The 25,295-nt window shown below is 47.0% G+C and overlaps 2 protein-coding genes across 2 annotated transcripts in view; one reads left to right on the plus strand and one right to left on the minus strand.

Moving 5' to 3' along the window:
* Window positions 1-25,295, plus strand: part of LOC144258247 (uncharacterized) — a 336,945-nt gene that overhangs the window by 287,505 nt on the left and 24,145 nt on the right. The gene's annotated exons all lie outside the window — the stretch shown is intronic.
* On the minus strand, window positions 1,458-25,219 carry LOC144258273 (uncharacterized). The gene is given in 6 exon segments (XM_077806715.1): window positions 1,458-6,947; window positions 8,282-8,398; window positions 14,894-15,020; window positions 15,705-15,793; window positions 20,918-21,058; window positions 25,099-25,219. Coding segments are annotated over 4 exon segments (1,818 nt in total). The 5' UTR covers window positions 15,786-15,793; window positions 20,918-21,058; window positions 25,099-25,219; the 3' UTR covers window positions 1,458-5,454.

A 25,295-nucleotide genomic window follows, 5' to 3' on the forward strand; every position in this document is an offset into this window, starting at 1 on the left:
AGAGGGAATGAACAGAACAGGTCATCATCAAGTGATCCATCCCTGTTGCCCATTCCGAGCATCTTTACAGATGTGAACACAAAGAAACTTTTGGGAACCACTTGCAGCTACTTAGAATCATAGAAGATCAGGGTTGGAAGGGACCTCAGGAGGTATCTAGTCCAACCCCCTGCTCAAAGCAGGACCAACCCCAACTAAATCATCCCAGCCAGGGCTCTGTCAAGCCGGGCCTTAAAAACCTCTAAGGATAGATATTCCATCACCTCCCTAGGGAACCCATTCCCATGCTTCTCCACCCTCCTAGGGAAACAGTTTTTCCTAATATCCAACCTAGACCTCCCCCACTGCAATATAAGATCATTACTCCTTGTTCTGTCATCGGCCACCACTGAGAACAGCCGAGCTCCATCCTCTTTGGAACCCCCCTTCAGGTAGCTGAAGGCTGCTATCAAATCCCCCCTCACTCTTCTCTTCTGCAGACTAAATAACCCCAGTTCCCTCAGCCTCTTCCTCATAAATCATGTGCCCCAGCCCCGTAATCATTTTAGTTGCCCTCTGCTGAATTCTCTCCAATTTGTCAACATCCTTTCTGTAGTGGGGGGGGGGGCAAAACTGGATGCAGTAGTCCAGATATGGCCTCACCCATGCCAAATAGAGGGGAATAATCACTTCCCTCAATCTGCTGGCAACACTCCTATTAATGCAGCCCAATATGCCATTAGCCTTCTTGGCAACAAAGGCACACTTGGCTCATATCCACCTTCCCATCCACTGTAATCCCCAGGTCCTTTTTTTGCATAACTGCCACTTAGCCAGTCAGTCCCCAGCCTGTGGCGGTGGATGGGATTCTTCTCTCCTAAGTGCAGGACTCTGAACTTGTCCTTGTTGAACCTCCTCAGATTTCTTTTGGCCCAATCCTCCAATTTGTCTAGGTCACTCTGGACCCAAATCCTACCCTCCAGAGACTGGATGCTTTACATGCTCTCACAGAGGGAAGAGCACACATTCCATGATTTCACAGGCAGAATTTTAGGGCTATTTTGATTCAGGGAACTATGCTATCGGGTGCTTTCCCTGTGTGGATTTGACAGGTGGATCAATATAAGATGCACATTGTGACCCTTCTCAGGCTGCTGAGGGCTGAGAGTCTCCTTGTTGCCTCCTGGACACTAGGAAGAGGGACTTTTGCATTTGGGAGCTGGATGTTAGCAACCAAACTCACCAGCCTGTCAGGCACTCAAGCACCCTTCTCTGAGCTACAGCAGCCCTGCCAGTTGACAATAGAGGCACCCGAACCCCTGGAGTTCCATCAGTGTGTCCCACTCTGAGGTCTAGCCCCGATCACCAGATATTCACAGAAATCCCAGATCCCCTCCTCCCAAAGCAATGGTATAGCCCAGGTTACCAGTTTTACTGTAGATCACTGCTACCATATCACACACAGCACTTGAGTACAGTTATTGAACAAACAGAAATGTATTTAACAAGAGAGAGAGATTTAAACAGAAACAAATGAGAGTGACGGAAACCAATCGTTACCAACAAAACAAAAATCACAAAATGCAACCTACACTTTTTAATAGTTACCTTTCCCGATCTAAGTAGATTCTCACCTCACATTTCAGTCTATTGCAGTGATTGCTAGTCCCTAGGAGCCATGGCCCTGCCTTTCATGAAGAACCACTGGTTGTTATGGATCTCTTTTGTCATAAACTGAAGCAGTCTTTTGTCTTTATTTGCAGAAAGGATGATTTCCTCATTGTCATATTGGCCTTTTCACTTCCACAGGGTTTTGATGTCTACAGTTTGGCTTTCATAGTTTTCCATTGGCTTTTCTGGGTTGGTGTAAAGGTTGACAATGGAGCAATACGTTGCATAATTAGCTAGCAAGGGAGGGGTGACCATTCCCTCCCACTGGAATGGGCCGTCCCCCACAAGACCAATGATTGGAGTGACTCACTTTCATGACAATACCATTTTCCGTGCACTTACATTACTTCTTCAATATGGCTCATACACACCTCTCTCAGTGATTACAAGTATCAGTAATTAACAAGCTTTCAGTAGAGATCTCACTGCTATGCTTCCTGGATAAATATCATAAAATCAGTGTATTAGGTACAGCAAGTTTCTCAGGTCTGATACAGAAGTTGCTTGTGAACAACAGTGACCCATTTGGCAAGCGGCCCCAATGAGTTTTTGTCTCTCAAGCACTGAGCTATACCGTCAGACCCTGATATAATAGAAAGGCCAGTACAAAAAATAGAGAAAGGAACAATAAGATACTAAAAATGGCAATGGTTGGAACTCTATTTCTCTCAGTCTTTGGACTGATGGGTTCTAAGAGCTGTAGCTACAGTTGAGGAACCAGGCAATGGGACAGCTGGCTCAGCCCTCCATACTAGTAGCTTTCTCACATATAGGGAGATGAGTCAAAATTAGAATTGATGTCATGACTCGCTTCCCCTAGGAGATCACTCTGTCTAAGGCTATGTCTACACTTCAAACACTGGAAGTACTCTAAGAATCTAACATTGTCTTCACTGGGTCTAAGGTCACATTAACTACTTCTCTCAGCAGAGTGGATTTTTCACACCCCTGACAGATGTGGCCATGTCAACATAGCTTTTCAGCGTAGACGAGCCTTTAGATGGCTTTTTCATATAAAAGGCAATGGACTTCAACCTTTTCCTTAATACTGATGGTTGATGATTGAAGTTTTCCCACCTGCTGGTCACATCCTATGACAGATGTCATGCCTCTCCTTTGCAAATTAGAGAAGTGGGGAAGTCAGTGACCCTTACAGTCTAAGCAGGTAAAAAAATTATACAACTTGTCTCTGCGAATAGTTTTCATTGGGCCAATATTCTCTTATACACTCTTTTTCACACACATTCTCCCACCCTAACCTTTGGAGTGAGGTTTTCTACCAGAATTCCTTATACTACAGGGGGTAAATTAAATCAAATTAACTTTTCAAGATAAGAAATCATTTCCTGTACAACTAACAAAACAAAAAACAAGACAACTTTCAGTTTTCCAAAATAATTCAGATTATCATGAGCCTCTTATTCTTTAACCAATAACTTCATCTATAATTTCATTTTCAGTGGTAACACGAATATATTCAAAGATCACAAATTCTTGTCATATATGTTAGTTTTCTTTTAATCCCCATTGCCAACAACTGAACCTTGGCTCAAGTTGTGGTTTGGCCCAACGTTGGTCCCAACCACTGCTGTAAGTTCATATATCTTTGGTTCTTCTGCCATGTGTCTTGGTGGAAGGGGTCTCCTAGGTGGGAACGTTTGCATCATGAGGAAGAATCTCTCTTTTCAAACTTGTTAATGTTTCAAAGTAGGAGGAGGTAGAGGAGAAGTGATGTAAATGCATAAAACACAAGAGAAACTGTCTGGTCTACACTAAAGACATTGATCAGTGTAACTATATTGCTCACAGGAGTGAAAAATCAATACAGCTGAGCAGCGTAGTTACACAGCCCTAGGCCCCCGTGTAGATGGCATTATGTCAGCAGGAGCGACTCTCCTGCCAACATAGTCCACCCCACACAAGCGGCGGTGGCTAATAAAGTCCAATAGTGGGAGAGATCTCTCCTGCTGGCTGAGAGCATCTGTAATAACAATGCTGCACCAACATCAGCTGTATTGTGTATCCATCGCATCAGACACAAAACCACAGAATCAGGACTCAGCATGTGTGTATCCAGAAGTCTGAAAATGGAGCCTGACACATTCGTTGCCTCATTGGTTATCATCATTTCTGCAGCCTGAAAGTCCTTGTTACCCACTCAGGCAGCCAGTTTGGATCCAAAGACTGAGTGCTTCATAGGACATTCCTTCCCCTTGGATCCCAAATGGTGATTGTTCTCAATCGAACCCTGGCATCCTTTGGAACGGTAATCAGTGACACTGAACTAGTAAGTGGAGTGGTACAAACAATTTTCCTGGGGTCATTGGTCACCAGAGCTTCCTTTACTGGGGTGGAAACCAAGAACTGAGTGTGTATTCTTTCAACCCCAGTTCTTTTCAAATCTTGGCCTTGGTTAGGGTAAATTTACATTTCTCTGAAGTAGAATCCTTTACAAAACCACTCAAAATCTCAGCAGTGTTAGTAAAGAATGACTTCCAGAAACATGCCCAGTTTTTCTTTAATTTCTGATTGGAGATTTTAAATCACTACTGTTTCTTTGTTAGCATGTCAGTAAATTGGAGAGTTCTCTCCTGTTGGCAGAACTGCACTTGAACTGTCTCCATGTCATCATGGAGGGATGCGGAAAAAGCAAAGCTGAAGTGAGAAATTATGACTTTAGCAAATGGCCATTTGTCTTAAATTCTCCAATAAATCTGAGCTACATCCTATCAAACAGAACTAGTATCCAACTGGGTGACCAAACACTCTTCAGGAAAGATAAAAAGCCATGTCACAGAGAGATAGAATACATGACAATGAACGTGTCAAGTGAAATTTCAGGGCAGGTTACATCTGATTATTCAGAATCAGGACAGGAGATTCTCCCATCACATTCTCCTCTGATCCATTCAAATCAGCTTCACTCAGACTGTCTCAATAGTCAGCTATGTTATTTACAAAATTTTAGTATCCTAGCATCCCCATAATGGGAGACAAAACAGCCACCTTGCCAGAAGTGACTTTACCAATAGATGGAACCTAGGATTTAAACTCCAGATGATCACACTGTGTTTGGGATCTAATTGAATTCCCCTTCTAGGTCTTTGACACTTTCACCTCCAGTCATAGTGACTCCAATATAGGATTAAAGAAGCCAAAGTATCATCTCCAAGCACAGACAACTGAGAACGCTTCATCACATGACACTTTGAGACGTGGAGCGATAGAACGCGATGAAGATAAACTCTGCATGGCTCAGACAGGAGGTAACAGTTCTGCAGTGATGGGGAAGGAGGGAATCTCTGAGTCACCCCGTCTCCTTCCAGTGTCAGAGGCTGAAAGGACACTTTTTTCCCTGCCACTGCTCCTCTTCATTTAAATATAACTTGAAAAGTTCCCAATATAACTGCTCTTCAGCACAACCCAGAGCAACGTGAGAAGAACTGGCAATGATACAATCTGTATCATCGGTGACTAACAATAACTTTGCAATAAGAGGAATGCTATAAATGTGATGCTCCCTGGTTCCTGATAGGAAGGGCATACTCAAATTACTCATGAGACAATGGAAGTGATAGAAAGGACAAATGGGTCCACCTCAGAACAGGGCAAACTGCAAAAGGCAAAAATGGGCCCCTCATCTAGACAAGCTAAGGGAAAATGGGGCTGCAAACAGTTCAAGAAGCTTTAAAAGTTATTATGTGGGAATCAGGAAAAATATTAAAGAAAAAAAAAGTACGGATAGCCATAGAGGTTTTTATGGTATTGATCTCCCGTGCAGATTCTCTGATAGCTAACATGGGCTTAGTGCCAAGAGAAGGTATTCCCACACTCACGTCATTCATAGGGCCTCTCCCCTGTATGGATTCTCTGATGTTCAGAAAGAGCTGAGATGTTAGTGAAGCTTTCCCCACACTCACTGCATTCACAGGGCCTCTCTCCCATGTGGATTCTCTGATGCCTAATAAGGTGCGAGCTGCGAATGAAGGTTTTCCCACACTCACTGCATTCATAGGGCCTCTCCCCTGTGTGGATTCTCTGATGTTTAGAAAGGGCTGAGGTGTTAGTGAAGCATTTTCCACACTCACGGCATTCAAAGGGCCTCTCTCCCGTGTGGATTCTCTGATGTTCAGAAAGGCCTGATCTGTGAGTGAAGTTTTTCCCACATTCACTGCATTCATAGGGCCTCTCCCCTGTGTGGAGTCTCTGATGTTCAGAAAGGGCTGATTTGCTAGTGAAACTTTTCCCACACTCATTGCATTTATATGGCCTTTCCCCTGTATGTATTCTCTGATGTTGAAGAAGACCTGATCTGCGAGTGAAGTTTTTCCCACACTCACTGCATTCATAGGGCCTCTCCCCTGTGTGGAGTCTCTGATGTTCAGAAAGGGCAGAGCTGTTAGTGAAGCTTTCCCCACACTCACTGCATTCATAAGGCCTCTCCCCTGTATGGATTCTCTGATGCCTAATAAGGTGTGAGCTACGATTGAAGGTTTTCCCACACTCACTGCATTCATAGGGCTTCTCCCCTGTGTGGATTCTCTGATGGAGAAAAAGGCCTGATCTCTGAGTGAAGTTTTTCCCACACTCACGGCATTCATAGGGCCTCTCCCCTGTGTGGATTCTCTGATGTTCAGAAAGGGCTGAGCTGCTAGTGAAGCATTTCCCACACTCACAGCATTCATAGGGCCTCTCCCCTGTGTGGATTCTCTGATGGAGGAAAACGCCTGATCTGTGAGTGAAGCTTTTCCCACATTCACTGCATTCATAGGGCCTCTCCCCTGTGTGGATTCTCTGATGTTCAGAAAGGGCTGAGCTCTTAGTGAAGCATTTTCCACACTCACAGCATTCATAGGGCCTCTCCCCTGTGTGGATTCTCTGATGATTAAGAAGGGCTGATCTGTTAGTGAAGTTTTTCCCACACTCAGTGCATTCATAGGGTTTCTCACCTGTGTGGATTCTCTGATGCTTTATAAGGGCTGAGTTGTCACATAAGTTTTTCCCACAGTCAGTGCATGTATGTTTCCTCTTTCCCCTGAGGATTTCCTGCTGGGTTGTGGTTTCCTTGATGTCCTTCTGAGTTCCCTGACAGGAAATACATTTATCCACTTTCTCCCCTGGCTGGTTTCTCTCCTCTCTCTCTGGTCGGTGCTGAATCTCACAGGATTTTCCCTGCTCATTACTCCTGGACACATTCCTTTTCAATCTTTGCGATAATTCTCTGTGTTTATCCACTTGCCCAGCATCTTCCTGCTGAGAATTCTGCTCCTCTTTCTCACATACCATTGCTTCACCTCCTGTGATAGAGACAGAAACCTCAAAACAGGGATGGAAAGGGGAAGGCCAAATCAAAACAAGTGCTGGAAAGAGGTCAAATAAAAATCAGGCACTCAACTCCCCCATACTCTTCCCCCAAATGTAGTAGTAGGATTTTTGTTTGAATTTTATATAATTTAGAATGAAGGATAAAGAATAATAATGTAGCATGTATTAAATGTATTGGTGTATGATTTGATCATATCCTGCCAGCAACCCTTTTTGAATAACAGAAAAGAACGGCTTAATGGGACAATGGGTACAGATACATCAGCCAGAATCTGTGTCTGGACTGATTTCAAGGCAGTAACAGATCTTTGAGGGTCACCAATTTGTTGTAGGTTTACCATTTTGAAATAAGAAAGAATCCCATGATGGTTTTCTTTTACATTGCAATTTGACGTTCCTGTTCAAAATGTTGTGTGTAAATTAACTCTGTTTTGTCTGTGAATGAGGAATGTGTGTTTTAAGAGATAAGCGTGAAGGCCATCGATGAACCAGATGTATGAGGGAGGAACTGGAGACAGACATAAGGGCTCCAGGAGGCAGCAACATGCCCCTATTGAAATGTCAGAGGGGGACAGACTGACGACTTTAAAGGTGAGACAGCCACCTATCAATGGGGACAAGACAGCTGTGACCAAAACCAGCGTGGGATAACTCCCTGAGGAACTTGATGAAAGAACAAGATAAAGGATGAAAAGGATAATTTAAGAAAACGAGCACTTGTCATACAATAATTGATTACAGCATGCCAGTGCAAAACTCATTGGTCCCAATGAAGGAAAATCACTATATAAACAGGTGCTTTGCCATGAAACTTTGGGTTTGTCCTGCCAAGACTTCAAAGCATCATGTCGTAACCAACAGAACCCGGCTCCTCCTACCTGTGATCAACCTAGCTGGCCAATAGATTGATCTGGACTCTGGACTGGTAACTATAACATTGACTGGCAGGACAGTGTATTTGTGTGGTGTGATAGAATGCATATGCTAATTGTTGTATCTTCAATAAACGCGACGTATTGCCTTTTTCACTGAAAAAAGATCCCATGTGCTTGTTATAAGACAAATAGGAGAGAGGAGGGGATCAATTTGGCATTCACATCCCATCCAAATTTGCAGGGGAAAGGGAGGAAGCTACTGCCTGGTGTCTGCTAGGATCTGCAGGAAGCCATGAGCTATATTTATCCTGAGGATACAACCCCTGCTAGGGACAATAATGAACTGAGAGACCTCCCAAGGGCTTTGTCGGGCATCCCAGATATTTTCTTCAGGCACTTACAGATTTTGAGTTGGTTTAATGTTTCCTCACCTGTGTAGGGTGCTCTCAGGATCTCTCTTTCCTCTGAACCCTGGAGGTCTGGGACCCATGACTCTTCCCCTTGTTCCACCTGGGAGATCACATCAGGTTTGGATACTGGAAACCCTGCTTAGATGAAAGAAAACCAAGGAGTACAGTTGATTTCATAAGACTTTGTCATAAAAAGCAAACATTCTATTAATTTAACTTCAGTACTTAGTGTGACCTGATGTGCCATGGGCAGTCCTCACTGAAAATGCCAAGGTCAGGGGAGGCTGAAAAAGGGAGAGCAGATGCTCCTAAAACTGGTGGTTAACACTGAAGTTAAATTCACCGACCAGTCACAAACAGTGCTTCCGATCACCCACACTGGTTATCACACAGCTCCTTTTATTGCATTCTAGTTCTCTGACTCCCAATCAGCACCTAAGTCCAGTACAGTGAGAGGTTATTTAAAAACTCTGCAGAAATAGACAAAATGTTCTTCTGACCCCAAAGGGTCAGCGACATTACCAGGTCAGTATAGGTTTGGATCTTACATAAAATACCATGCTGACTGCCAATCCTTTAGCATCTAAACTAAAGGTTTATTATAAAAGAAACAAACAATAAGGGAGTTGTTAAATGGGAAAGCAGTCAGATACATTCAGAAATCTATATATCAGGTTCTTAGCAGTACTGGTGAGTTGCTGGCTTCAAAGTCCATCTGGAACATATCCACAGCTTGGATGGGTCATTCAGTCCTTTGTTTAAAGCTTAGTTTGTAGAAAAGTTGCTCCAGAGGTAGGAAGAGGGACTGAAGACAAAATGGAGTTGATTCAGCTGTCCTTTATATTACTTTTGCCACGTCACTTGTACTTCCTGTGTCCCAAACACAAGCTTCACAGCACATGGTATGGAAAAGCCTTGGAGTTCTAAGTACACAGGCATATCCCTGCATGTCTTGCTGACTCAATAGATGTATCCCATTAGTCCTTTACATGGGTTCATTGTACAGGTGATGACCCTGGATGGGCTATCGAACCAGCTAGGCACTGCTGACGCCAATATATCTGGGTGTGTCACCCAGAAACACTGCACAAGTGTGGAAATACAGATATACCCTATATATCTATAACTCACAATGCAAAGGTGATACAAACATAGAAAGAAAATTATCATACTTAGAAAATCATAACGTTTTCACTGACACATTACATGGCATATCTAGTACGACTCATTGCAATTTATCATATTGGTATTAATAATAAAATTAATAAATAATAATAAAGGATCTTACAATTTCAGACAGTGTCACACTTAGTAAACCAATGAATTCCCAGGACCATCTCCCCAGGTCCTTGAAGTTGCTGAACACTCTGCTTATGAGGGATTGAAATACCCACATACCTGCTGCAAACACACAGACAGACACTGTATCCGTCTGTACCCCTATGTTCACTCTTCTAGAAAATTATGACCAATTTTGTACATAATCTGGCTTGTGAGGTATCATTTGAAAACACATAATCTACTGAATATTATCCTCCTGTTAAAATGTGTAGCAACACTGTGTCTAAAGTTATGAGGTTTTACTGTGTGATACTACTGAAAAAGTTACAATGCTGGAGAACACCCACAGAGGAGTTCTTCAGAGACAGCAAGGCAAACAGCTGGTCAAACAGCCATTCTCCAGCAGGGAGAAGGTGTGAAGAAGACATTTACAGTCCATTACAGCGACCACTTGAAGCTCATATCTACAACAGACAGCCTGTCACCATGACTCAGCTGAGAACTGACGTTGTTTCTAGTCTGAAGGACTGAATTTTAAAAAGAGGTGAGAAAAATGCTTGGGACTCTCTCTCTCTCCCCCATTTCCCTCTGCTCATGACAACTCCTGAAGAACTGAACTTGGGGGGCAGGGGCGGGTTAGGGGGAGTCCTGGCTGAAAGGAAAGTCAGCCTGTCTCAGCATATGGTGAGAGAAACATTTGCTTTGAATCCATTTTAGCTTGTTAAGTTAGACATTTAGTGTTTCATCTTGTATTTCTTTTGTAAACAATTCTGACTTTTATGCCTCATTAGCTGTAGTCACTTAAAATCTTTTTTTCAGTTGTTAACAATTTTGTTTTATCTAACCAGTGTTTTTGGATTAAAGTGTGTTGCAACCTTCATTTGGGATAACAAGGCTGGTGCATGTCATTTTCCACTGATGAAATGACAGACTTCATATGAGCTTGCATTGTTCAGTAGTGTGCTGGACAATGCAAGATGCACATTTCTGGAAGAAAGTCTGGGACCAGAGAATTTTCTGGGGTTCTCCTGTGGTGCACTGTAATTTGTGAGTGGCTGACTAGCAGCACTCAATACTGTGTAGCTGGGAGTGAGTTACATGCCGGAGATTGTGTGTTAACTGCCCAGGAGTGGCTGTTCTCACAGTAAAGCAGTGTAAAAGGCACCCCAGCTTGGGGAACTGAGGGGAAACAGCTGTTCAACAGTCCAAATTGTACTGTGGTTAATGTCACAGATACTCAATTTCAAAGAGTCTCCTAAAACACAGAGAAAGTAAATCCATGTCCCACAAATCGAAGACTCCAGACAGAGGGCAAATCTCCCTGGCACTGCTTCTTGCTGACACAGAGGTCCAGAGACAACGAGAGAATCCTGGGGAAGCTGGGAACAGTAAGCATGGGCTGGTGGGGTTCAGTGGAGAAAGGGAACAGGAAGGGCAGGGATATTACTGAATGCAGGATCTCAGCAGTCCTAGATGTCAGGACAGCACATATTATAGCCCATTGGAAAACATAATCCCAACTACACATATAAAATGATGGGGTCTAAATTAGCTTTTTCCACTGAAGAGAGGGATCTTGGAGTCACTGTGGATAGTTCTCTGAAAACATCCACTCAGTGTGCAGAGACAGTCAAAAAGTGAACAGAATGTTCGGAATCATTAAGAAAGGGATAGATAGTAAGTCAGAAAATATCATATTGCCTCTATATAAATCCATGGTACGCCCACATCTTGAACACTGTGTGCAGACATGGTCAACCCATCTCAAAAAAGATATACTGGAATTGGAAAAGGTTCAGAAAATGGGGGGGGAGGGGGAGAGAAACCAACTCGGGGTATGAAACAGCTTCTGTATGAGGAGAGATGAAAAAGACAGGGACTTTTTAGCTTGGAAAAGAGAAGGGGGGATATCCGAGAGGTCTATAAAATCATGACGGGTGTGGAGAAAGTAAAGAAGGAAGTGTTATTTACTCCTTCTCATAACACAAGGACTAGGAATCACACAATGAAATTAATAGGCAACAGGTTTAAAACAAACAAAAGGCAGTATTTCTTCACACAACCCACAGTCAACCTGTGGAGCTCTTTGCCACAGGATATTGTGAAGACCAAGACTATAACAGGGTTCAAAAACAGAACATGATAAATTCACGGAGGATAGGTACATCAAAAGCTATTATCCAGGATGGGCAGGGATGGTGTCCCTAAATTCTGTTTTCCATAAGCTGGGAATGGGTGACAGGAGATGGATCACTTGATGATGACCTGTTCTGTTCATTCCCTCTGGGATACCTGGCACTGGCCACTGTCAGAAGACAGGATACTGGGCTAGACTGACATTTGCTCTGACCCAGTATGGCTGTTCTTATGTACTAGGGAATCTAATGAGTTCAATGTAATAGGAAGGAGTAGGAAAATCCCTGGGTGTGGAGAACCCTGCTCACAAACAGGGAAGAACTAGTAGGAGAAGCAAAAGTGGATGGGAACCTGAGAAGCAGTGACCATGAGACGGTTGATTTCAGGATCCTGAAACAAGGAAGAAAGGAGAGCAGCAGAATATGGACCCTGGACTTCAGAAAAGCAGACTTTGACTCCCTCAGGGAACTGATGGGCAGGATCCCCTGGGAGAATAAAGGAGTCCAGGAGAGCTGGCTGTATTTTAAAGAAGCCCTATTGAGCTTATAGGAACAAACCATCCCAATGTGTTGAAAGAATAGTAAATATGGCAAGCAACCAGCTTGGTTTAACAGTGAAATCCTTGCTGATCTTAAACACTCAAAAGAAGCTTACAAGAAATGGAAGCTTGGACAAATGACCAAGGAGGTGTATAAAAATATTGCTCAGGCATGCAGGAGTGAAATCTGGAAAGGAGTCCAGGAGAGCTGGCTGTATTTTAAAGAAGCCCTATTGAGCTTATAGGAACAAACCATCCCAATGTGTTGAAAGAATAGTAAATATGGCAAGCAACCAGCTTGGTTTAACAGTGAAATCCTTGCTGATCTTAAACACTCAAAAGAAGCTTACAAGAAATGGAAGCTTGGACAAATGACCAAGGAGGTGTATAAAAATATTGCTCAGGCATGCAGGAGTGAAATCAGGAAGGCCAAATCACAATTGGAGTTGCAACTAGAAAGGGATGTTAAGAATAACAAGAAGGGTTTCTACACGTATGTTAGCAAGAAGAAGGTGGTCAAGGAAAGTGTGGGACCCTTACTGAATATGAGAGGCACCCTAGTGACAGAGGATGTGGAAAAAGCTAATGTACTCAATGCTTTTTTTGCCTCTGTCTTCACGAACAAGGCCAGCTCCCGGATTACTGCAGTGGGCAGCACAGTATGGGGAGGAGGTGACCAGCTCTCTGTGGAGAAAGAAGTGGTTCAGAACTATTTAGAAAAGCTGGACAAGCACAAGTCCATGCGGCCGGATGCACTGCATCCAAGCATGCTAAAGGAGTTGGTGGATGTGATTGCAGAGCCATTGGCCATTATCTTTGAAAACTCATGGTGATCAGGGGAGGTCCTGGACAACTGGAAAAAGGCAAATGTAGTGCCCATCTTTGAAAAAGGGAAGGAGGAGGATCTGGGGATCTACAGGCCAGTCAGCATCACCTCAGTCCCTGAAAAAAACATGGAACCAATTTTGAAGCACTTCAAGGACAAAAAAGTGATCAGGAACAGTCAACGTGGATTCACCAAGGGCAAGTCATGCCTGACTAATCTAATTGCTTTCTATGATGAGATAACTTGCTCTGTGGATGAGGGGAAAGCAGTGGATGTGTTATTCCTTGACTTTAGCAATGCTTTTGATATGGTCTCCCACAGTATTCTTGCCAGCAAGTTAAAGAAGTACGGGCTGGATGAATGGACTATAAGGTGGATAGGAAGCTGGCTGGATCATCGGGTAGTGATCAATGGCTCCATGTCGGTTGGCTGCCAGTATCAAGCGGAGTGCCCAAAAAGGTCGGTCCTGGGGTCGGTTTTGTTCAATACCTTCATTAATGATCTGGAGGATGCTGTGGATTGCACCCTCAGCAAGTCTGCAGATGACACTAAACTGGGAGGAGAGGTAGATATGCTGGAGGGTAGGGATAGGATACAGAAGGACCTAGAAACATTAGAGGATTGGGCCAAAATAAACCTGAGGAGGTTCAACAAGGACAAGTGGATGTTTGTCCTTAGCTACATCTAGTTTGGGGATGTAACTCAGTGATACAGCACATGTTTTGCATGTATGAGGCGCTGGGTTGAATCCCCAGCATTTCCAAGTTTGCCTTTGGAGGGGGGATTTGATAGCTGCTTTCAACTACCTGAAAGGGGGTTCCAAAGAGGATGTATCTAGGCTATTCTCAGTGGTGGCAGATGGCAGAACAAGGAGCAATGGTCTTAAGTTCCAGTGGGGGGAGGTTAAAGTTGAATATTAGGAAAAAAATCTTTACTAGGAGGGGGGTGAAGGACTAGAATGGGTTTCCTGGGGAGGTGGTGGAATCTCCTTCCTTCGAGGTTTTTAAGGTCAGGTTTTACAAAGCCCTGGCTGGGATGATTTAGGTGGGGATTGGTCCCGCTTTGAGCAGGGGGTTGGACTAGATGACCTCCTGAGGTCCCTTCCAACCCTGATATTCTATGAACGCTAGGAAATTATAAGCTATAATTCAGGAGCAACAGATTCTAATTAGTCTGGAAAAGCAGGATGTAAAAAATAAGAATCAGGGTCATGTGACTTTGGCAATGGGGGACTCAAAAATCCAAGATGCCTGCAGAGAAGAGAGATTATAGCTATTACACATGGTGATGGGAGAGCAAGACTCTCCAGGTCTCAAGAAGCTTCGCTACTAACTTAAGTCATTTTCACACGCTGGGGTACAATCCAGATCAATGAGGAGTTGTGTCATCTGTAATCCTGGGTGATATTCAAGGTTCTGCTGCTGGAGCTCCCCTCTCTGGATACCCCCCGCCAGCATTCAAGGACGCACTGAGTCTCTGTGTGATAAGTAACCCTGGACCAGCAGCTCTGACTCCAGCAGCCTGCTTGTTTCACCCCAAGCACATTCTGGTTTGGGTGGAGTAAGCTCAGGGTTTGAGAGAAGGCCATGGGTAGGAAGCTTCTGTTGGTTATGCTGGACCTAACCCCCAGTTTTACTTGTGTAAACAGGAGATATTTGACACTGTGCGACACTGCTCCTGTGCTCTGTTGCCAAAGTGTTCTGCAGCAGGGGAGGGTCTCTGGCACTGTGTGTGTCACTGGCATATTGGGGTGATGCTGAAACAGGACAGAGTAGAGCTGGCATTGTGGGGCTGGTGTGAACCTTATCTCTTCATTTCCCCTTCCAAGAAGAGAGGGGACAGGAACCCTTACCCAGCGAGGTCACATTCTCATAATTCTCCTGCATGACGTCTCTGTAGAGGGCTCTCTGAGCGGGGTCCAGCAGAGCCCACTCTTCCCTAGTGAAATACACAGCCACCTCCTCGAAGGTCACCGGCCCCTGAAAGAGCAAGAGTCCGACACTCAGTACCTGCTGCCCCACTCACAGCCCCACTATTCGTGGGGGAGAGGAGCCAATCAAATGGAAGCTCTGGGAGGCTCACAGTCAACAGAGGCCCACCCCCACCCTGCTCAGAGCATCCAGGAAATGCCAGGGTGAGGGGACGAAGAGAGAGCCCCTCCTCTCTCCTAGCAGATCCACCACACACCTACTAGCCACAGACTGGTACAGGAGATGGAGCCCCTAGCAGGGTCCAGGGAGAGCTCCTTGGTAGGAAGCCCAACACCCTCCTCATTGTGAGGAGCTGGATATGAAGGGAGGGGAATCTCCCCAAACCTGACTGGTGGGTGCCCCCTTTATCTCTCACAGCAGCTGCTGGTTAGTCGGGTCAGGCTCTAGCACTATGAGTCTGGTGAGTTTTCCCAGCTCCATATAGGTGGGTTATTTTCTGTTTCACAAATGAGGGCATTTCCACCTCTGAACCTCATGGGTCTGTTCCTATAATCTAGACCACTTATTAAACAACTCCCAGCAGCTTTGCCACCCCCTGTCCTCCTCCCTTTCTCCACCCTGGGAATTTCCTGCCCCGCTCCAACCCAGACGGTGCAAACCTTCCCATCTCCGGCGTATTTGCTGCCCCCTCCCTCCTGCAGGAACCCCCAGGAACCCCACAATAATTCCTACATGAACTGGCTCCTCTGCAGCCATTTCTCTCCCCTGTCCCATGGGAGGATGGAATGAACTGGAGCGAAACATGGACGTCATTCTGCAGCCTGGCCGGGTGAGAAGGGAAATTCTGGAGGTTTCAGAACAGGCTTTAGTTAATTTCACATCATGCTTCCCCCAGGCCCTTTCCCTGCAGACAGATATCCTAGATTCTGCCATGCTGGAAAAATGCTTGATCTCTTTATTACAGTGCAGACCTGGCCCCTCCTGCCAGGCTAAGCCCAAGGACACATTTTTAACCTCTCTTCTCCCTCACCACATCCTGTAACAAAGTCTTTGAACAAAATGCTCAAAAAAAGGAGAACCAAAGGAGTCACTTTCGATGATTCCGTCTGACATGGACCTCATGGCAGCCACACCCCAGCAAGAGGGACATGAAGTCAGGAACTGGGCTTTCCCCTGTCTGATGCTCATCTTGTCCACAGGAAACTGACTCTACCAATGATACAGTAATTAATCTGTCTGGACAGATTAGATATCTGGAAATCTTTCTCAAAACTCTTCTCTCCCACAGCCCTTTTCAGTCTCTCTTTCTATCTCCTTTTCCCTGTCCCCTTTCCCTGTCCACCTGGTACAAAAGTCCCATTCCTGGGTTGTTTGCTCCCCATGGCTGGATTTGTCCCTGCAATTGCTAATGGGAGGAGAAATGGGGGGGGGGGGGGAACGCTGTTTGTGTAGAGTCAATTTAATGCCAGACCCCAGCATTTTCCCTTGGTTTCTTTTAGTTACCTGGAGCCTCTGGCTCAGAATTTAGTATTAACAGGGCCTATAGGGCTAGTACCAGCTGGAGAAAGTCATCACCTGGGCCAGGCAGAGAAGCAGCTTTAATTAAGTTCATTTCCCAGCTCAGAATCCCCACTGGGTCTCCCAGATCACAATGAAGGCTGCAATGTGTGACCCAGGAAGCTGAACCCTAATATCCTGAGCAGAGAGGTACAGTGTGTTTGAGCAGCATTCCCATCTTTAGTTCTCTGGGGAGAGCAGTTAATGAGAGTACCTCCTCACCGGGAGAATTGCTAATCTCATTTGCCCCACTGTCCATCTGGAGTCACTCCTTGTCTTTCCATGCAGTGACTCTGGTTTAACAATGGTCTTAATGAAACCAGATTTCAGAAAGAATGAGTCCAGAATGCTGTGGATGAGACCATTGTGTGGCAATGCTAACCCCCTTTCTACCTCCCTGACCCCCCAGATCTAGGGCAAGGACTGGGGGCACGAATTTTCCCAACGGAACTGGAAGTTCCTGCAGTTTTCAAGAGAGGAGAAAAGCAAAATCTGTGTTTGATAAGTGGATAGAAAATTATCACAGTGACTGGGCATGGCTGAGGAATGACAGGCAGTGCTTGGAGCCAGGATTCTGACACAAACTGATCAAGGAGACTGAGCATGGTTAATAGCAGCCCCCACAGCCAGGGTCCCCCAGTGTCCAAAGCCCAGAACCCCCCAGCCAGGGTCCCACCAGGTATTCCCTGGGACCCAGCCCCCATAGTCCCTGGCCAGGGACCCCAGATGCTTCTCAGAGCCCCACCAGCCAGGGATCCCCCACCAGACCTTCACTGCCAGCCTGAGAATCCCAAAGGATTCCCTCCACCAAGAGTCCCCAGCAGCCAGGGACTCTTCCCCCCCCACTGGGAACTCAGTCCCTCACTGCCTGCCTGGGATTCTCCCACTGCCTGCCTAGGATCCCCACCTGCCCTTCAGCAGAATCTGCCATGTCGTTTGCCAGAGACCCCCTGATGCTTTACAGTGGGACCCCGCACCCTGTCTGCCTGGCATCCCCCAATCTAGTGCCAGAACTCCCCGCCCCAGCTCTGTGCACCGGGCATGGCAATGATCCCAGGAGCCTGCAGGGGAAGCCCAGACAGAGCCCCTGGCACAGCACCAGGCACCCTCTAACCCCCTGCTCCACCTCCCCAAGAGACCCCCACCCCCACTGTTCTGGAGGTGGGTGTCACTGGGGGCCTGTTGGCTGCAGGACACATAGCCTCAGGGCTGGGCACATCAGAACTACCCCCCGAAACCTCAAACCTCCAGAACCCACCAACCTGACTAGGGTACCCCCTGCCCAGTCACCCAGAGGCCTCCCCCTACTACAATGACCCTTCAGCTCCAGCTGCAATCTCCCCACACAGACATGCCACACACCCCCGCCCCCCGGAACAGTGTTACCTCAGTGTCTGATAAATGGATAGAAAGTTATCACCATCCTCTGCTGGCCAGTCACACAAGCAGAGGGAGCCCTTGGGGATGCTTCTTTAACAGGAGAGTGGAAGGCATGGAGGGCCAAAATAGGTAACAGAGTAGCAGCCGTGTTAGTCTGTATCCACAAAAAGAAAAGGAGTACTTGTGGCACCTTAGTCTCTAAGTACTTCTTTTCTTTTTGCAAAATAAGAAAAAAGAAAAGGAGTACTTGTGGCACCTTAGAGACTAACCAATTTATTTGAGCATGAGCTTTCGTGAGCTACAGCTCACTTCATCAGATGCATACCGTGGAAACTGCAGCAGACTTTATATATACACAGAGAATATGAAACAATACCTCCTCCCACCCCACTGTCCTGCTGCAGTTTCCACGGTATGCATCTGATGAAGTGAGCTGTAGCTCACGAAAGCTCATGCTCAAATAAATTGGTTAGTCTCTAAGGTGCCACAAGTACTCCTTTTCTTTTTGCGAATACAGACTAACACGGCTGTTACTCTGAAACCTGTCAAAATAAGAAAGAAATTTCCATGCCCTGTCACTATCATAGAATCATAGAATATCAGGGTTGGAAGGGACCCCAGAAGGTCATCTAGTCCAACCCCCTGCTCGAAGCAGGACCAATTCCCAGTTAAATCATCCCAGCCAGGGCTTTGTCAAGCCTGACCTTAAAAACCTCTAAGGAAGGAGATTCTACCACCTCCCTAGGTAACGCATTCCAGTGTTTCACCACCCTCTTAGTGAAAAAGATTTTCCTAATATCCAATCTAAACCTCCCCCACTGCAACTTGAGACCATTACTCCTCGTTCTGTCATCTGCTACCATTGAGAACAGTCTAGAGCCATCCTCTTTGGAACCCCCTTTCAGGTAGTTGAAAGCAGCTATCAAATCCCCCCTCATTCTTCTCTTCTGCAGGCTAAACAATCCCAGCTCCCTCAGCCTCTCCTCATAAGTCATGTGTTCTAGACCCCTAATCATTTTTGTTGCCCTTCGCTGGACTCTCTCCAATTTATCCACATCCTTCTTGTAGCGTGGGGCCCAAAACTGGACACAGTACTCCAGATGAGGCCTCACCAATGTCGAATAGAGGGGGACGATCACATCCCTCGATCTGCTCGCTATGCCCCTACTTATACATCCCAAAATGCCATTGGCCTTCTTGGCAACAAGGGCACACTGCTGACTCATATCCAGCTTCTCGTCCACTGTCACCCCTAGGTCCTTTTCCGCAGAACTGCTGCCTAGCCATTCGGCCCCTAGTCTGTAGCGGTGCATTGGATTCTTCCATCCTAAGTGCAGGACCCTGCACTTATCCTTATTGAACCTCATCAGATTTCTTTTGGCCCAATCCTCCAATTTGTCTAGGTCCTTCTGCAAATAATGGCCACCATGCATCCACCCCAGAGGTGGCTATATCTTAGCATGGCAGGAAGAAACCTCTCACAGAGACCATTTGTCATGCTGTGTGGGATACTTCTAGACCCACGCTGTACCCAGAGTGACCTCCTCATCCCGTGCCAGCTGGAGAAAAGAAAAGGGTCCAGCCAACTCTCCTGGTACCAGCTGGGAACCACTGATCCCCCAGACAGGGCTTTGATTTGTATTAAATATGTGGCTGGTCTCTTTCTTCGGGAAACCTTTTAACAGAGATAAAGGAGGGAAAAAATGTTTCTCAAAGGAGCGGAGAAAGATGATCACTGGGCAATTTTAACCCCCTGCAACATCCAGGATGGAGAATGACTAAGGGCCACAGGTTCCCTCCAAGGAAGGAGAAGTTGCTGGGATTTAGAAATATGGGGAACAGCCTTAAACCCAACAGGATTTCTAATTGACATTTGATAACAACATAGAAAGAGGCAAAACCTGAGTTTTGAGATCAATGTTCAGAAATGAAAGAGAAAGGGTGCAAATCGGAGGGATTTTGGATCCATTTTGCAAATTATAGCGAGGAAAGTGGAAAGTCAGAGGGATTTTATATCAGTTGTTGATATGAGGTAAAATCTGTGTGTATTTCACATGAATATTTGATAAACGAATAGAGGGGAAACCCCTGTATACCCATGTTCAAGAATCTGAGAAAAAGTGGGGGGCAGTACTACTCAAAAGGATCTGGGGGTTATAGTGGATCACAAACTGAATCTCAGCCAGCCTTGTGATTCAGTTGTGACAAAGGCTAATTCTGTACTGGAATAGGTTACCAAGGGAGGTTTTGGATTCATCATCATTGGAGGTTGTTAAGGACAGGTTGGACAAACACCTCAGTGTTGGGGGCTGGACTAGACGACCTCTCATGGTTCATTCCAGCCCTACACTTCTATGATTCTATTCTGAGGAAATATTTGGTCATTTTATTACAGCACTGACCCGGCCCACCCCACTAGCACTAAACCAAGACATTTTGAAACCCTCCCAGTAACAAAGTCTGGAAACCAAATACGAGACAAGAGCAGAACAAAAGGAGTGACTTTGGAAGATTTCCCTTGACATTGTCCCCGGGGCAGCACACTCCCACAGCCGGGGGCACAGGGAGAGTCAGGAATCGGCTTTTCCTCTCCCTGCACCTCACCTTGTTCACTGGAAAGGGAATCTGCCCAGGGATGATGCAGTTAAGTGTGTGGGGGCAGGTTAGAAATCTGGGAATCTCTCTCCCCAATTATTTCTCCCACTGCCCTATCAATCTCTCTCTCCCTTTCCTCCTTGTGTTTCCCATCTCCTGGCCCTCCCCCTCTGGCAGACAGACAGCCATTCCTGGGTGTTCACTCTCCTATGGCTGGATTGGCTCCTGCAATTGCTAAGGGGAGGAGAGATGTGGGGTGAGGAGGGGTTATTTGTGCAGAGTCTCTTTCATACCCATCCCCAGCATGTTCCCTGAGGTCTCTATAAATCACTTGGAGTATCTGGCTCAAATGTGGTGTGGGCAGAGCCTAGAGCTGGCCCATGGAGCTAATTACAGCTGGAGAAAGTCCTCACCTTGCCTGGGCACAGAGGAAGCTTCACTCCAACTCACTCCCAAGCCCAGACCCCACCAGGGGAGCAACAGCTGGTCAGACTGGTCTCCCAGATCACAATGCAGGCAGCAGCGTCTGACCCAGGAAGCTCAACCCTAACATCCTGAGAAGAGAGACACAGTCAGACAGAGACTGAGGGCTTCCCCCCGCCCCTTTAGCAACAACTGAAACCCCCTCCCCACAGGGACATATCCTGATTTTATTTGCCCCCATTAATCTGGAGTCACTGCATGTTCTTCCTTGAAGCGTCTCTTGATTAACACTGGTCTGAGTGAAACCAGAAACACGGCTCAGGAGGGATGAGGCCAGAGTCCTTTCCTCCTCCTTCACCCCCTTCTTCTGAGAGGGATTCAAACCAAAAGTTTTCCCTCCCAAACTTGAAGTTCCTCCAGTTTTGAAAACGGGGAGAGAAGCAAAGCCAATCGTGATTTCATATCAGTAATTGACAAATGGATAGAAAGTTATCAGCAGCCCCTGCCAGCCATTCACAAAGGTGTGGGGAGCCCTGGGCGATGCTTCTTTCACAGGAGAATGCATGGCAGGGAGGAGCCACATTTTTAAAGAAATTTCCATGCCCGGTGACTGGCAGATAACGGCCAATAGGGACCCACTCCAGAGACGACTACATCTCAGCACTGGATGAAACCACCCCTCATGGAGACCATTCGTCATGGGTGTTTGGGATACTGCTGGTGAACATGGTGAGGGGCTAACAGAGTAGCATGGAGATTCTCAGCCACCCTGGGTACAGCCTGGGCAGCAAGGAGCCAGGCACAGACTGAGCCCTCATCCTGTGCCCCCCGAGGAAAAGAAAAGGGTCCAGCAAACTGTCCTGTGAGCAGCTGGGAGATACCATTCCCTGAAAGAGGGAGAGGCCTCTGGCTTTGATGTGTATTAAATATGGGGCAAGTCACTTTCATCAGCAAACATTTTAATGAAGATAAAGGGGGAAAGAAATGAGTCTCAAATGAGAGGAGAAAGTTGACCCTTTAACTCCCTGCAACCGCCAGGATGGAGAATGACTAAGGCAACAAATTCCTCCAAAACAGGAGAACTTGCTGCAACTAAACATGGGAACATCTCCAAACAAAAGATGTTTTTTTTAAACAGACATTTGATAATTACATGGAAAAAGACTGACATCCATGTTAAGTCATTAAAGAGAAAAGGGTGGAAATGTGGAGAATTTTGATCGATTTTCACAAACTAGAAAGGAAAGTGGAAAAATGTGAGGGATTTTAATATCGATAGTCAATAGTAAGTAAGGAGGTAAAATGAGAGTGAATTTCATATTGTTATTTGACAAATTGAGAGAAAATGGGAAATGTCGGCAAAACTTTTCTAAGTATATTCAAAAATTGGAGAAAAGGTCAAAATCTGAGGATATTTTATGTTAATATTTTATTATTAGTGAGACATGGAAAAAAATCTCAGGGAATATTAAATTAGAAATAGATAGCTAGAGAGAAAGGAGGACAATTTTTTAGGCCACTCTCCTGAAGATGACATCTGTGTGTAGCTCAGAGATTTGTCTCTCTCACCAAGTGAAGCGGGTCCAATAAAAGATATTACCTCACCCACCTTGTCTTTCTAAATGCAAAGCAATGCACATTGGAGAGAAAAACTGCAGCTACTTATACACTGTGGGGTAAATTAACTATCAAATGTAGCCCATAGATCCAGCTTTAGCATTTATTTTATGCAGCAGTAATGCAAAGAACCAACAGGCCTGTATCCTGTACGATACTGGCTTGAGCAGTTAGCATAAGGCTTGAGGCCTATGAACTCTGGCACAGATAAATGGTCTAACAGTCACCCCTAAGGTTTGGAGAACTGGAAACAGAGTGTCTAAGGAGGAATTTCATCCATAAAGATATCAGCCAACCAGAGGAAAATGAGCTAACACAGGCTTTTCAATAGAACATTCACAGATGTCTGACCACAGGAGTGCCACGGCACCGAATTGACACATTTGACCCCAGGATCATAAGATCATTAATACACAAACCTATAGGAGCAGGACACCCCAACATTAGTAGGGAGAGGAAATACAAATAAGGAAGAGGGGAGAAACCCCTATGAACATGCATTACACCTAGTGGCGTCAGCAGAACATATTATCGGCTACAGAACTCAAGAAAGGGATCTGCATGTTGCTGTATACAGATCAATGAAAAGCTCCACTCAGTACACAGCTGCCAGCAAAAAAGCTAACATGTGCAGATTCATAAGGAATGGGATGGAGAATAACATGGAACATCCGTATATAAATCAAGGGGGCAGCCTCCAATATCCTGCGACCGCCGTGGCTACTACAGCAACAAAAATGATTAGGGGTCTGGAACACATGAGTTATGAGGAGAGGCTGAGGGAACTGGGTTTGTTTAGTCTGCAGAAGAGAAGAATGAGGGGGGATTTGATAGCTGCTTTCAACTACCTGAAAGGGGGTTCCAAAGAGGATGGATCTAGACTGTTCTCAGTGGTGGAAGAGGACAGGACAAGGAGTAATGGTCTCAAGTTGCAGTGGGGGAGGTTTAGGTTGGATATTAGGAAAAACTTTTTCACTAGGAGGGTGGTGAAACACTGGAATGCGTTGCCTAAGGTGGTGGAATCTCCTTCCTTAGAAGTTTTTAAGGTCAGGCTTGACAAAGCCCTGGCTGGGATGATTTAATTGGGTATGGGTCCTGCTTTTGAGCAGGGGGTTGGACTAGAGGACCTTCTGGGATCCCTTCCAACCCTGATATTCTATGATTCTATGACTGCACACAGGATATTTTAGATCTATCTTGGAGAACTGGGGAAGAAATAGGTCTAAAAAGAAATATTTGATAATGAGATAAAAGCACCCGGATCTGAAGAGATTTTCTGTTAAGTGAGAGTAGTTGGACACTTTGACGGGATTGTATACGGAAGTTCATTAAACAGACAGTAATAATTCCCCCCACACACACACACCATTCACATGGGCAGCAGGGAGCCCTTTGGGGAGGTACTTTAAGAGGGTAGGTGAGGGGAGTATGGAGCAGGAAAACTCCCTGGCAGTGGGGAGGAGGCAGCAGCAGGGGCAGGCAGGTGACTGGCGGCTGGGGGGGAGCTGTGTAGGGCAGTTGGGGGCAGCAGTAGCCAGGACTGTGTAACCTTGGGCTGGACAGTCTCCCGTGGGTTTTCTTCCCTCCTTCTGTCCCCCCCCCCCTTCCTTGCTTTGGTGCTGGCACAGAATGGCCACCCCATCCCACCCCAGAGGCAGCTGGGTCTCAGGGCTCGGCAAGCTGCACCCATTAAGCCCCTTCTCATTTGGGGAATGATTCAGGATAATTTCCCACAGAAATAAAATTCGCTGCAGGTCAAACTTCCCAGATCTGAGACTGTTACATGAACACTGGAGAATGAGAGAGAAAATGGGGCAAACTCTGAAAAGCAGACGGGAGGAAGGGGCAGGAACTGCTCCCTCCGCACCGACCCGTCACAGCCCCGTGCTGCTTGGGCCCCGCAGGAGACGGCCCCTCTCGGACTCCTGCCCGGGGCCGTGGCAGCAGGGGGGACCCCGGCAGGCGGAGCCGGGCTGTCTGAGGCGAGGGGAGCAAAGCCGAGCGGGTCACGCTCCGGGGCCGCTCCCCGGCCAGGCGCGGAGCCCGGGCGCTGGGACACGCGGGGCCGCAAGTGACCGTGACCCGCTGCCCGACCCCCAGGACGCGCCCCTCGGGCAGGAGACCCCCGGCCCCAGGGCCAGCCGCTGGGCGGGTCTCCCCGGCCGCCTCGGGGGCCCCGGCGCTGGCCAAGGGGGGCGGGGCGGGGGGACCCGGGGCGGGGCCGGTCCTAGGGGCGCTGCCCGGGCCCCGGGGAGCAGCCGGGCCGGAGGCCCCAGGGCTGAGGCTCCGGCCGCCCAGCGAGCAGCCCCGGCCCGCGCTCCCCGGCTCCCCCCGCAGCGCAGCGGCCGGGCCGGGGGGCGGGGCCGCGAGGGACCAGGCCCCGCCCCCGGGACCCCAGAGGTCGCCTGAGAAGCGGGAAGGCGCCGGGGGGCTCCGGGCGGGGGGGATGTGTGTGGTCGGGTCTGAGAGGCGCCGGCTGGGGGAGGGGCGTGGGCCGGGGGTGTCTGCGGGGGGAGGGGATGAGAGGCTCGGGGAGAGTCAGGCTGACCCTTACCTGCGCTGCAGAGGGCGGAAGCGCCTCCCGGGGCAGGCTGGGAGATGTAGTTCTTGACTCTCCCAAGAACGGAAGTGACGTAAAAGGGGATAACGAGGCGGTCTGGGAAGGCGCGCGGGGCGCTGCGGCTCTGCCTGGCTCGCGCGCGGCCGCTGGAGCCTCTCCCGGAGGCGGAGGAGGGTTTCGTACAACTCGAG

The sequence above is a fragment of the Eretmochelys imbricata genome, chromosome 28 (genome assembly GCF_965152235.1).
Source record: "Eretmochelys imbricata isolate rEreImb1 chromosome 28, rEreImb1.hap1, whole genome shotgun sequence".
NCBI lineage: Eukaryota > Metazoa > Chordata > Testudines > Cheloniidae > Eretmochelys > Eretmochelys imbricata.